This window comes from Arachis hypogaea, chromosome 17, assembly GCF_003086295.3.
Source record: "Arachis hypogaea cultivar Tifrunner chromosome 17, arahy.Tifrunner.gnm2.J5K5, whole genome shotgun sequence".
NCBI lineage: Eukaryota > Viridiplantae > Streptophyta > Magnoliopsida > Fabales > Fabaceae > Arachis > Arachis hypogaea.
In genome coordinates, this window is record NC_092052.1 from 42,118,993 (window position 1) to 42,132,325 (window position 13,333).

At 38.2% G+C, this 13,333-nt stretch overlaps 2 protein-coding genes across 2 annotated transcripts; one reads left to right on the plus strand and one right to left on the minus strand.

The window, feature by feature from the left end:
* Positions 1 to 2,647: 2,647 nt before the first annotated feature.
* On the minus strand, positions 2,648 to 4,742 carry LOC112765942 (BTB/POZ domain-containing protein At1g30440-like). Its single transcript, XM_025811813.3, has 3 exons — positions 4,361 to 4,742; positions 3,590 to 3,659; positions 2,648 to 3,246 (listed from the first exon to the last, which is right to left on the minus strand). The coding sequence occupies exons 1-3, from the start codon at positions 4,417 to 4,419 to the stop codon at positions 2,866 to 2,868; spliced, it is 510 nt and encodes a 169-aa protein (XP_025667598.1). The 5' UTR covers positions 4,420 to 4,742; the 3' UTR covers positions 2,648 to 2,865.
* Positions 4,743 to 12,037: 7,295 nt separating this feature from the next.
* LOC112763205 (uncharacterized) lies at positions 12,038 to 12,667 on the plus strand. The gene has a single exon (XM_025808936.1). The coding sequence runs from the start codon at positions 12,038 to 12,040 to the stop codon at positions 12,665 to 12,667; it is 630 nt and encodes a 209-aa protein (XP_025664721.1).
* The last annotated feature ends 666 nt before the right edge of the window (positions 12,668 to 13,333 follow it).

Below are 13,333 nucleotides of genomic sequence, written 5' to 3' on the forward strand. Positions count from 1 at the left end.
CAGTAGAACTTTATGATTTGATTAACAATACCTCAAAGAATGTTAAACAACTTTTTCAGTGTTTACACTGGAAAAATGCAACGGATACTGAAATTGAGGCTTTAGTAAGATGTAACACCTGTGATTTAGTTGAACCACCAAAGCATAAAACTATTATTGATTCTAAATGGGTATTTGCCACAAAAAGAGATCCGTTAGGCAACATCATCAGGTACAAATCCAGGTTAGTTGCAAAAGGTTTTTTGCAAGTTGAAGGCATAGATTACAGCCAAGTATACAGTCCAGTTGTGAGACCTACTACTGTGAGAATTGTAATTACTGTGGCTCTATCACGTGGATGGACAATAAGGCAATTTGATTTTGATAATGCCTTTTTGAATGGTATTCTTGAAGAAGAGGTATACATGTCTCTACCAGCAGGTTATCAATTTGGGAATGCATCACAGGTTTGTAAGTTGAACAAAGTAATCTATGGATTGAAACAAGCTCCAAGAGCTTGGTTCAATACATTGGCTGCTATGTTATTATAGTTTGGTTTTACCAAAAACCAAAAGTGATATCTCATTGTTTGTTAAACACACTAGTATATCTATCACCTTTCTCTTAGCTTATGTAGATGACATTGTTGTCACTGGAAGTGATACTGGTAAAATAGACAAACTTATCTCTGATCTCAATAAAATCTTTCCGCTTAAAGATCTTGGAAAACTTAGTTATTTTCTTGGGTTAGAATTCTCTTATTTAACATATGGATCCATTCTAGTTTCTCAACAAAAGTGTGCTCGAGATTTGTTACAAAAAACCAAAATGGACACTACAAATTCAATGCCTACCCCTATGGTCTCAGCCTTGAAGCTTACATCAAATGATGCTGAGCATTTTCAGGATCCAAAATTGTATAGAGAGACAGTTGGATCACTTCAGTATTTGACTATTTCAAGACTAGATCTTGCTTTCTCTGTAAACAAGGTCTCTCAATCCATGCACTCTCCAACAATAGAGCACTGGAAGGCTGTCAAACGCATCCTCATATATATTGTAGGTACAGTATCAGCAGGCATTAAATTTCAAAAATGTACTGACTTTAGATTACTTGCATTCACAGATGCAGACTAGGCAGGGGATTTGGAGGATAGGAAATTAATTACTGGCTATTGTGTATACTTAGAAAGCAATTTGGTATCATGGAATAGCAATAAACAAGCCAAAGTTAGTCGCAGTAGCATTGAGGTAGAGTATAGGAGCATGGAAGCATCTCAGTCAGAACTAGTGTCTATACAGCAGCTTCTAAAGGAGTTTCGAATTCCACAAGCAATGGCACCTACTATTTACTGTGATAATCAAAGTGCTTGCTCATTAGCTGCTAACCTGGTCCTGCATACTAGGTGCAAACACATGAAAATTGACCTTCACTACCTAAGAGAGATGGTGAATCAAAAACAAGTCTATGTCCTACTCCATATACCCTCTATAGATCAGATTGGGGATATTTTTACCAAATCCCTCTCATCACCTCTATTTCACAAATTTCGAGACAAACTTAGAGTGGTTCTTCAACCCACTGCTAAGTTTGAGGGGGCTATGAGTGAATATAAGTGAATTAGTCTTTATTGGTTTTGATTGTTGTTAAACCATAGGTACTTTCACTATATATATTGTATTACTCCATTACCCAGAACTGGTGGTACAATTACAGTATATGAGTTTCAGTTTCACTTCCGTGTCTCAAGTCTTCTTCTCTAATTCTATTTTCTGCGTTAGTGAATGAGAACACTCTCATGCTTCTAATTTTTTACTCTATCTGAATTGTTGTTAAGGGCCATGTTATCTATCTTCTATCCTATATCATATATCATCATCATATATAATGGGAATATGAGAAAGATTAATTTAGTTATATAATTCAAAAAATATATATTTTCTTGCTACTACTAACCTTTTAATTAAGTTACATATCATTAGTCATCTCAACCAATGACATTTTGACTTTTAGTTATCAACTCGATTCCTTTAGTTTAGTAATCAAACATACTTTAACCATATTTTGAAACATTGATGGCCAAAAACAATAAATTCAGATGACACGACTACAAGAAAAGCACCCATTCAGGTACACTTGAAAAGTGTAGCCAAAAATAAAAAAAATGATGCCTTAGGTAAAGGCTATGCTTTTTAGGCTTTGGAGACGCTTTTCTGGGGGATGCCTATACCAGTGTTGCCTATTCTCAAAGGCTATGCTTTTCTGTATCAAAGGCTACGCTTCTGGACTTTTGGAATAGGGTGCGCTCTTTAAGTGATGCTGTCCAGGACCAAAGGCTACGCTTTTCAGCACTAATGGTTACCAGAATTCAAAAGAATAGGCTACACTTTTCAAGAATACTACATCACTTTATAAACGTAACAAATAGTATACCTATAGCTACTCTGTATAAGTGTAGCCTTTTTTCCCTCAATTTTTTTAAATTTCTGTTTATATATATATATATATAAACAGAAATTTCTAATAATCTTTTTATCTAAAATCTAATATTTGAGAATATAATTATATATATAATCCTGTATTTTTAATTAAATTAGTTAGTTATTATAAAATAAAAATAAATACATAATAATACCATACAATAATCTTTAAATAATAAAAATTATCCTGAAACAAAATATATTTATATAATGAACCAAGAATATTAAGATAATCATAATTTTGAGTATTCATACATCTCACACTAGAATAAGCATACTCATATCAAAATATGCATGAGACCACTTAGAGTTTACTACTAATAAATTAGAAAAAAGCAAAATATTATATCATACAAATGTATCTTCTAATATTCTATAAATATAATCAGCTCTTCAGCTAAATTGTCAGAAAGCAAGTGCTGAAAAATATTCCATAAATATAATCAGCTCGTCAGCATATGGTAGAACATCATCACAGGTTTGAAGCGCTCTGAGAGAGTCTTTCCAATTTCGGAGGACTACTTGATTGAAAAAGGTTTCAGCTTGTGAAATAAGATTACCTTCACCATATTCCTCAGTCATTTCACGATTCTCAGCAGCGCACCAGAGGTACACAACATTTGAAGCTTTAAGTTCAAGTTTCACACCATAGCAGAATTTTGCGACAAGTTCAAATGTCTTGGCCCCACTAGGAATGCCAGGTAGGTGTATGACACATTCTTCCTTAGACTCAGAAGCTTCTGCAATCAGTCTCTCCAAAACCCCACTTTTAGAGAGCAAAGGGAACTGCACCATGTGTTTGAATTAGCTTATTTATATTCAAGTTTATCAACATCCTTTAATCAAAATGGTACTGAGGGGCTGCCTTTCAGCTAAGAAACTATTTTATGTAGAATTACAGCACCAAATACAGTTCGTCACTACATTAAATTTTACAAAATGGTCTATGAACACAAGCAAAGATGATAGTTCTTTCTTTTAAGTCCAGAACAACTCCCAAACGATTTAAATTTCAACAATACCAATAGTAACATGAAAATTGACATCATATGTTAACAAAAGATCATATGGGCAGTACATCAGCTATATATAATAAAAATATATATTAAAAGAAATAAACATTATATACCATGTGAAGATGGAAGGACATTTCACCCACTTCGACAACAATGTCACTGGGAAGCCCAGTTGTGCAGAACCTATAGTCATAAGGGCAATAAAAAAATGCTTACACATTATGTAAAAGTGGAAAAATTTGAATAACAATTCCAAAAGACACAACACAACAGAGTCGTTTGAAATGGTCTAATTTGAAAATTAAAGGCAAGAAAATTATCATCATTGGAAACATTTTTTCGAACAAATGCCATTCTGAGCAGTAATAAAAGAAAAGAATGGAAAAACTTGAAACATAGTAATAAAGTGTGCATCACAAGGCCATTTAAATGGACAGCTGTTGCCTATAATGCAGAAAATACAAGCAAATTAAATAAAGCAATAAGCTATGATAATTAGAAGCAAAATCAAATGAAAAATATACGGTAATCTAGACTATCTTAGAGCAAACACTGAAAAAAAGAAGTCATGAAACACTTGTGTGTTTCCATTTTACATGTTGGCCTCAAGTACCAAACCCAACTTCAAGATACTTCATCCATAACTAGATAAAATAAGACCTCCACAAAATGAACTATTCATCCTGTATCAAATTACTACAGAACCATATTCCTAACCCTAAGACTTTACAATGCACAAACATGTAAACAAAAGATATAACCTACAAAACACAGATAAAAAACATCAACAAAACTGCAAAATCCTTTTTTCTTTTCTTTTTCTTTTTTTGAGCTTAAGAAAATTACAATTTACCACTCAAACACATTAAGAAAAGGGTGTATACCATGTTTGCCTTTGACATTGGAAAGCATCAGGTTCGGAACCCAATTTCACACAAGCCATTTCACTCAAATTCCAAGAAAGAGATACAACAATTCAGAAACCGAGCTCAGAGAAGAACAGAGGTAAACTGAAACCCATCGAAACCCTTAGATCACTTTATCAAGCTGAATTCCTTAATAAGCACCAAAACCGAAGCTTCTAATTCTTGAGAAACGCATTGATGCATATCTACTAGTCAGGTACGTGATTTTCAGTTTCAGTTTATCAATTGTATTTGTGTGGATTTAAGCTGTTTTGTTTAGTTTCTTTCTTTTTTAATGTTTATCTAATTTTGTACCTATATTTACAGGGTTTTGTACATATAAATCAAGCAAATCTAAATCAAGCATAACTAGTTCTCAAGTAGGGGAGAGTTATCAGCAAACCATGTCTCTTGTCTCTCAGACTGGAAACGAGCAAAACAAGAATTTATGAATAGTCTGTCGTGTAAGAACCGCGACTAATTAACTGTTTAATTAAATTGCCCAAATTAGATTCCAAAAATTTAGAACGAGAATTAGGGAAATTAAATATGATTTTTGGACTCAATAGATTTTTCTGAGTCAGAAAAGGTATTTTTTGAAAAACCGAATAAAACCATGAAACGGCAACCGAACTGGTTAAACCGGTTTAAGTCTGTCCGGTACTGTCCGGTACTGTGCGATAGCTGCACCGTTTACGGCCACGCGATCACCGCTGAGAGCTCTACATAACCCACCCAAGAAACTGGTAACAAAATCACGAAATCCCTCTCAAATTTTCCTTTAAAAAATTCAAAATTTTAGGGTTTTGTTTTGAGTGAAAATTTTGTTTTGGTTGTTTAGGTGCTAATCATTAGTGAGAAAATGTTGGGTTCTATCCCAAATTTCAGTGATTAAGGTAAGATTTCTCAAGAACCCTTGTAAATTGATTAATTGTGGGTGTTAGATTTTGATTTATATGAAACGTATGATGTTAGTTTGAATATTGGAGCTTGTTGGAATTGCTTTGGACATGGAGCATTTGGAGTGGAATTGGTGACTTAGTGGTTGAAAGCTTGATTTGCATTCAAATTGGGTTTTTTGTGCGTATTGGGAATCGGCCAAGGTATGGTTTTGGTTTTCTCTATATAATATATAATATTTCTGGACACTTAGGCCAGTGACGCATAGGATAGGTTTGGATTGAGTTGGTTGTTGAATTTGTTGAATGATGAATTATGATGATTTAATAATTTTTAGTATGTTGATGTATTATGAGGTTGAAATTGATAAAAATGGTGCGGAAGATTTAGATTCAGCTGGAATGAGATTGATTATGATGCTTGGTATTGATGGATTAATGATTGATGAATGTGATGGTTGAGAATGGGTGCTAGTGTGATATAATTGATATTTGAGTTTGAGAATTATATGATACGAGTAGAGGGATTGTGACACAAATGGTAAAATCTGATGTGGGATGGAGTTGAGGTGGTTTTGGTTGTTAAATAGGAAAATTGAGAACCTTGTGAAATTTTTGTAAAAATGGATTTTCGGTGAACTTTGACAGATCATAACTTGAGCCTCAGTTTTCAAAATTTGTTGAAAGTTGCTTTAAATTAAAGTTCATTGAAAAATATTTAAATGGATATAAAGTTTATAGAAAATAGATTTTTGTAGAGGGAGTTATGATCATTCAAAGTTTGGTGTCAAAATCTGAATTCTGCAATGTTGCAGAATTTTATGATTTCGGGTTTGTGTGCGCACGCACACCCCGTGGATTTTTGAACCTGTGCGCACGCACAGCCTTGTGCGCACACACACACGGGGACATGGCTATGGTTGGGAGCGCTAGCACGCTCTTTGTGCACACACAACCAACAAAGTTTTGCAAGCTGTGCGCACGCACAGCCTTGTGCACACGCACACACTGGAAGGTGCAGTCTGTTAAGGGTGTTCGGACGCATTGTGTGAGCGAACAGAATTGGAAAATTTTACTCTTGTATGTACGCACACCTCTATACATACGCACACATCTTGAAAATCCTCCTGGGTGTGCGTACGCACACCCCTGTGCGTACGCACATTGCCTTGTTTTTCAACAAAAATCTTGTTTTTAACTGTTTCACCTTTCCGGCAAGCTTGCAAACTTCTGTGACACCTATCTAAGACTTTTTAGGTTGTTTTTGGATGTCAAAACATAGAGAACGGAGGCTTAGGTTTCTAGTGTTCTGAGGATGGGTTTGGTTGAGTGAGAAGGAAGAAGAGTATATTGGTGGTTACTGACAATGAATTGAGAAAGTGATGAACTAATGAGTTCGTGATGACTGGTGAAAGTAGTGAACTAATGAGTTCAAAATGAAATGATTTTTGAAAACCACTGAATTACTATGTTATGCTAAGAATTATGAGACCTTATGCGCCTGGCAGGGATGGTGGTTAATCCCACTTACGTTGAGATGTGAGGTCTGTGGCAAGAGTATCCCACCCGCATCCCTTCAGATCATTAGAGTGTGCAGGCACAAAATCCTGGACGGTGTTCCGAGCACTATATCTCGGGCGTTCTTATTATGATTCCGAAGGGCGACATCTCCATGGAGATGTGTCGGGTTGGCAGTTGAACCGACAATGTGATATCACAGCCAATAGGAAAGGCATTCATCATGTGCATCTTTTATCTGTTTGTTTGCTTTGTCGACTTGAAATTGTTTGCCTAATTGTATAACATGCCTAATTCCCTAATTGAATTACTTGACATATATGCCTATACTTATGTTTTACTTGCATTGTATTAATTGTGTATTCTACTGGGATTGAGGAGGTTCGGAAGGCGGTGGCGATGGGATCGCATGAGGATAGATGGGTGAATTCTGTGGGACAGCGGAGAACTGTTAGATTAGAAAATCCCCTAAGTTAGATTACCCCTTTTATTATGTTATGGCTTTCTGTTATGCTTTAAGATGAATCTTGTGATGGATATGAAGTTCTAGGATTGTCTCTGGCATCCCAGAGTCTTATATCTTACATCACTGGGCACTGTTACCATACTGAGAACCTCCAGTTCTCATACCATATTCTGTTGTTGTTTTTCAGATGCAGGTCGCAACCCACCTCGGTGAGTTGCTTTGATGGTGACAGAGCGGAGGATCCTGGATATGTTTTGGAGTCTTTTTTTATTATTTTGTCTATATCTGTCACTTTTGTATTTACTTTTGCCTAGAGGCTTACTTTGAGAGAAAAACTTGTATAAGCTGTTTTAACTTTCAGGATTCTGTATTGTCTGTATATAGCTAAACGGCTTAAACTCCGCGAGCCATGGCTAGATCTTTATACTATTCTACTCTTATATTTTGTTATATTATAATTATATCTTGTGCTTCATTTAGTGTAGCTTCGTGAGTACATTTATCGCTTTTCAACTCTGTTTTTGAGCTGTATCCTTCATCGGGCTTCTAGAATATATTATTTCCTTCTATATATGTATGTATAAGATTTAGAACTATTGTAACCTTTGATTAACCTTTTCTTTACGACGTGAGGTAACTCTTAGGATAATTAGGGTGTTACATTTAGTGGTATCAGAGCGGTTTATCCTCGTGAGCCTGAGGGATGGACCGATTGTGCTTCATTGCATACTCTGTGTCTTTTTCCTTGATGTTATTTAGGTTATTGATATTGCATAGCATGCTTGTTTGTGAGTGCCTTTTTGGGATAATTAAAGCACTAGGCTTCTGATATTGAGATTAATCACCTTGATATCAATTGTTTGGTGTAGACAGGAACCCTAATGGCTACTCGCAGATGAGGTCGTACATGTTCACGAGGAGAGAGTAGAAATGAGAAACCGGCCGATAACCATGCCGAATTCATGGTGGCAATGGCTAACCTCGCTAATACTATAGAGGCGAATGCTGCTCCGACTCTGCAAGCTGTGCAGAGGTTAGGTCAGCCAGCTGGAAACGGAAATGGTGAAGGAAACAGGAATGATAATGCTGAAGGAAACGGTGATAACATGGGAGGTGCTCCGATAACCTTGGCTACTTTTCTCAAGCTTCATCCGCCAAGTTTTAGAGGTCAAACCAATCCTACGGAAGCAGATAATTGGTTCCATGACATGGAGCGTGCGTTACAAGCACAGCATGTTCCGAACAACTAGTAAGTAGAGTTTGCTGCGTATCAGCTTTTGGGAGAGGCTCAGCATTGGTGGCAAGGAGAATGCCGCTTACTAAAGCTTCAAAATGCCGACATCCCTTGGGATGTATTCCAGATGGATTTTTATAAGAAGTGCTTTCCTGAATCTACAAGGGAAGCAAAGGAGATGGAGCTTATGCAGCTGAAGCAAGGTTCTTCGTCTGTGGTGGACTATACTAGCCGATTTGAGGAGCTCTATACGTTCTCTAGGGTGTGTCAGGGTGCCCCGGAGACCTATCAAAGTTGGAAATGCATTAAGTATCAAAGGGGCTTGAAGGATAACATCATGACTGCTGTGGCCCCTTTGGAGATTCGGATCTTCTCCGATCTTGTGAACAAGGCGAGAGTTATTGAGGAAAGTGCAAAGATGGTAGCCTCGTCAAGGGACACTCGTGGATTAAACACTAATCGGGGACGTGACAAGTACTTCCAACCGAAGGGTCAGAATTTTAAGAGAGGAGGATATGTGCCTCAAGGTCAATGAGGCTTCAGAAAGAACACTTATGATCAGTTTTAGTATGCCAAAGGGAGAGGGAATCAGAGTAAGATTTCTCCAAATTTAACTTGTGTGCGTTGTGGGCGTTTTCATCTGAATGAATCTTGCAAGATTGGTATAGGTGGTTGCTTCAACTGTGGATTGCCGAGTTACATTGCGAGAGATTGCACTCGGGAGAAGAAGAATCAGAATGTGGGCCAGAACCAACAAGGTCGGGTGTTTACTGTGAACGCCAATGATGCTGCTAAAGTGGATCCGTTGATCAGAGGTATATGCTTAATTGGTGATAAAACTTTAGTTGCATTGTATAATACTGGAGCTTTGCATTTGTTTATTGCATTTAACAAAGTTGAGGAACTAGGATTGAAAGTGTCAGAATTATATTTAAATTGCATGTACATATTCCGCATCAGACAATTGTGACTATGTCAGGTTGTAGACAAGTAGGTTTCAAGCTTGAGGGTAGAAACTTTGTGCATGATTTGATTTGTTTACCACTGGTTGGGTTGGAGATGATTTTGGGGTTTGATTGGTTGTCAAAGAATCGAATTTTGTTGGATTGCTTTAAGCGGTCAATTCAGTTTATGCCGGAAGGAGAAAATGGAGCAGTGGTAGCTGAGGGTTGTTACCTGAACTCTGTAATAGTGCATTGTAGTGGAAAAGAGTGTCAGGGTTATATATTGTTGGCTGTAAATGCGTTAGGTGATAATCAGAAGTTAGATCATATGTCGGTAGTTAGAGACTTTTCGGAAGTGTTCCCGGAAGATATTCCTGAGTTCCCACCTTAAAGGGAGATTGAATTTGCGATTGAATTGGTGTTGGGAGCCGGACCAGTATCGATTGCGCCATATAGAATGGCTCCGATAGAGCTGGTAGAATTAAAGACTCAGTTGGAAGAGCTTCTGAATAAGAGGTTCATTCGACCGAGTGTATCACCATGGGGAGCGCCAGTTTTACTGGTAAATAAGAAGGATGGAGGAATACGACTTTGTGTGGATTACTGACAGCTGAACAAAGTGAATGTGAAAAACAAGTACCTGTTGCCTAGGATCGACGACTTGATGGAGCAACTGCAAGGAGTTGGGGTGTTTTCCAAGATTGATTTGAGATTCGGTTACTATCAGATAAGGGTGAAGGAGAAGGATTTTCCAAAAACTGCGTTTAGGACGCGTTATGGACACTACGAGTTTGTGGTGATGTCTTTTGGGTTAAAGAATGCACCTGCTGTGTTCATGGATTACATGAACAGAGTATTTCGTCCATTTTTGGCCAAATTCGTGGTGGTTTTCATAGACGACATCTTAGTTTCTTCTAAGACGGCGAAGGAGCACAAAGAACACTTGAGAATTGTGTTGCAAATCTTAAAGGAGTGGAAATTATATGCTAAGTTGTCCAAATGCGAGTTCTGGAAGGAGGAGGTAAAGTTCTTAGGTCACGTGGTGAGCAAAGGGGGAATAGTCGTAGATCCTTCGAAAGTAGAGGTGGTGATGGAATGGGAAAGACCAACGACGGTGACAGAAGTTAAGAGTTTCTTGGGCTTATCCGGATATTACCGGAGATTCATTTAGGGATTTTCCCGGATGGCATTACCTATGACCAAGTTAACCCGGAAGGAGGTGCATTTTATGTGGACGTCGAAGTGTGAAGAGAGTTTTCAAACCTTGAAACAAAAGTTAACTTCAGCACATGTTTTAATCTTACCAAAACCGCACGAACCGTTTGAAGTGTATTGTGATGCGTCACCAAAGGGTTTGGGTTGCATGTTGATGCAGCACCGGAACATGGTGGCATCGCGTCAGCTGAGACTACATGAGGAAATTACCCAACTCATGACTTGGAATTAGCGGCGATTGTGTTTGCGTTGAAGATTTGGAGGCACCACTTGTACGAAGTGAGGTTTAGCGTCTTTTCTGATCATAAGAGCCTCAAGTACATCTTTGATAAGAAAGAGCTCAATATACGTCAGAGGAGATGGATGGAGCTTTTGAAAGATCACAATTTTGAGCTAAGTTATCACCCTAGAAAGGCGAACGTGGTGGCGGATGCGTTGAGTCGGAATTCCTTAACGATAGCTTGGATGAGAATCAAGGAAGAGGAATTAGTGGATAAGTTTGTAGATCTCAAGTTGCATATTGGTGAAGTTGCTGGAAGAGCTTGTTTGAATCAGTTGCAGATTTCAAGTACTTTTAAGTTAGAAATTTAGAGGGCTCAACAAGATGAAACAAAACTTCAGCGACTATTTCAACCGGTTGGCAAGAAGAGGCATGGAGAGTTTACTAAGGATGATGAAGGGTTGTGGAGATATGAATGGAGAATTTGTGTGACGGATGTTGGGAGTCTGAGACAAGATTTGTTGTCAGAAGCTCACAATAGTGGGTTTTCCATTCATCCAGGAATTACGAAGATGTACTATGATTTAAAGAAGATGTTCTGGTGGCCTGGGATGAAAGGTGATATAGCTACGGATGTGTCTAAGTGCCTGACTTGTCAAAAGGTAAAGATAGAGCATCAGAAACTGTCGGGAATGTTACATCTACTTGAGATTCCTCAGTGGAAGTGGGAAGGAATTACGATGGACTTTGTGACCGGTTTACCAAGAACTAGGTCGGGATTTGATGCGGTTTGGGTGATTGTGGATCACTTAACCAAGTCCGCTCAATTTCTACCTATTCGAGAGAATTATTCAATGGAGGAATTGGTGAGATTGTACATCAAGAAGATTGTAAGGTTGCACGGTGTGCCATCGAGCATAGTGTCAGACCGTGATCCCCGATTGACATCAAGGTTTTGGGGAGCTTTCCAAAGGGCTTTCGGTACGAGACTATGACTCAACACAACATATCATCCGCAAACTGATGGACAGTCGGAAAGGACTATTCAGACATTGAAAGATATACTAAGGGCGCGTGTTTCGGATCAATCTGGAAGTTGGGACCGTTACATGCCATTGGTGGAGTTTGCGTACAACAATAGCTTTCATACGAGCATTGGGATGGCTCCGTATAAGGCCTTGTATGGATGGAAGTGCCAATCTCCACTATGTTGGTATGAAGCCGATGAAGCAAGTGTTTTGGGTCCTGATTTGGTAGCAGAGACTACTGAGAAGATTAAGAAGATTCGAGCAAGGATTCTAACTACACAGAGCCGACAGAAAAGTTATGCGGATCAGAGAAGAAAATCGTTGGAATTTGAAGTAGGAGAGCATGTATTTCTGAGGGTTACTCCAACAACTGGGATTGGAAGAGCAATCAAGATAAAAAAGTTGAATCCGAGGTATATAGGACCATTTGAGATTCTAAGGCGATTCGGGCCAGTGGCATATCAAGTAGCTTTGCCACCTCACTTGTCTAACTTGCATGACGTATTCCATGTTTTACAACTCTGTAAATACACGTCGGATGCGGCTCATGTGTTAGAGCCCGAGACGGTCGAGTTGAGGGAGAACTTGACATTTCAAGTCACGCCGGTGCGTATTGACGACACTAGTGTGAAGAAACTACGAGGAAAGGAAGTTTCATTAGTTAAAGTTGCTTGGAAGTGGGCAGGAGTTAAAGAGCATACTTGGGAATTAGAGTCCGAGATGCGGAAGGATTATCCCGAGCTATTCTCAGGTAATCACTAAATTTTGAGGACAAAATTTCTTATTTGGCGGGGAGAATGAAAGAACCGCGACTAATTAACCGTTTAATTAATTAGTTAAATTGCCCAAATTAGATTCTGAAAATTTAGAAGGAGAATTAGGGAAATTAAATATGATTTTTTGACTCAGTAGATTTTTCTGAGTCAGAAAATGTATTTTCTGTGAAAAACTGAGTAAAATCGTGAACCGGCATCCGAACCGGTCGAACCGGTTTAAGTCTATTCGGTACTGTGTGAGAATAATTGAAAACAGTAGAAAACCTTAGAAAAATATTAGAAATTGAAAATCGGGCATTAATTTTAAAGGTTTGGCCCAAAGTTAGGCCAAACGGGCCAAAAATGCTAACGAGTTGGACTGGACCCAAGTTGAGCCCAAGACCAACATATAAAACACCGCATTAATGAACCTATCAGCACACAACACACTCAAATATAACATAACTCAGCTGAGAAGGAAATAGGGAAGAGGGTTCCAAATTTACTATTCATCTTCAACTTCCTAAGCTCATAACTTGAGCTACGGAGCTCCGATTGCCGCACAGTTTGCGGCCACGTGATCACCGCAGAGAGCTCTACAAAACTCATACAAGAAACTGGTAAGAAAATCACGAAATCTCTCTCATATTTTCCTCTCAAAAATTCGAAATTT

Bases quoted from the DNA above. Each gene is read 5' to 3' on its own strand.
- LOC112765942 (XM_025811813.3), bottom strand. From the start codon at position 4,419: ATGGCTTGTGTGAAATTGGGTTCCGAACCTGATGCTTTCCAATGTCAA. The intron at 3,660-4,360 runs GTATACACCCTT...TTATGACTATAG, and splicing joins CAATGTCAAAGGCAAACATG to GTTCTGCACAACTGGGCTTC. The intron at 3,247-3,589 runs GTATATAATGTT...CACATGGTGCAG, and splicing joins TGTCCTTCCATCTTCACATG to TTCCCTTTGCTCTCTAAAAG.
- LOC112763205 (XM_025808936.1), top strand. From the start codon at position 12,038: ATGGCTCCGTATAAGGCCTTGTATGGATGGAAGTGCCAATCTCCACTA.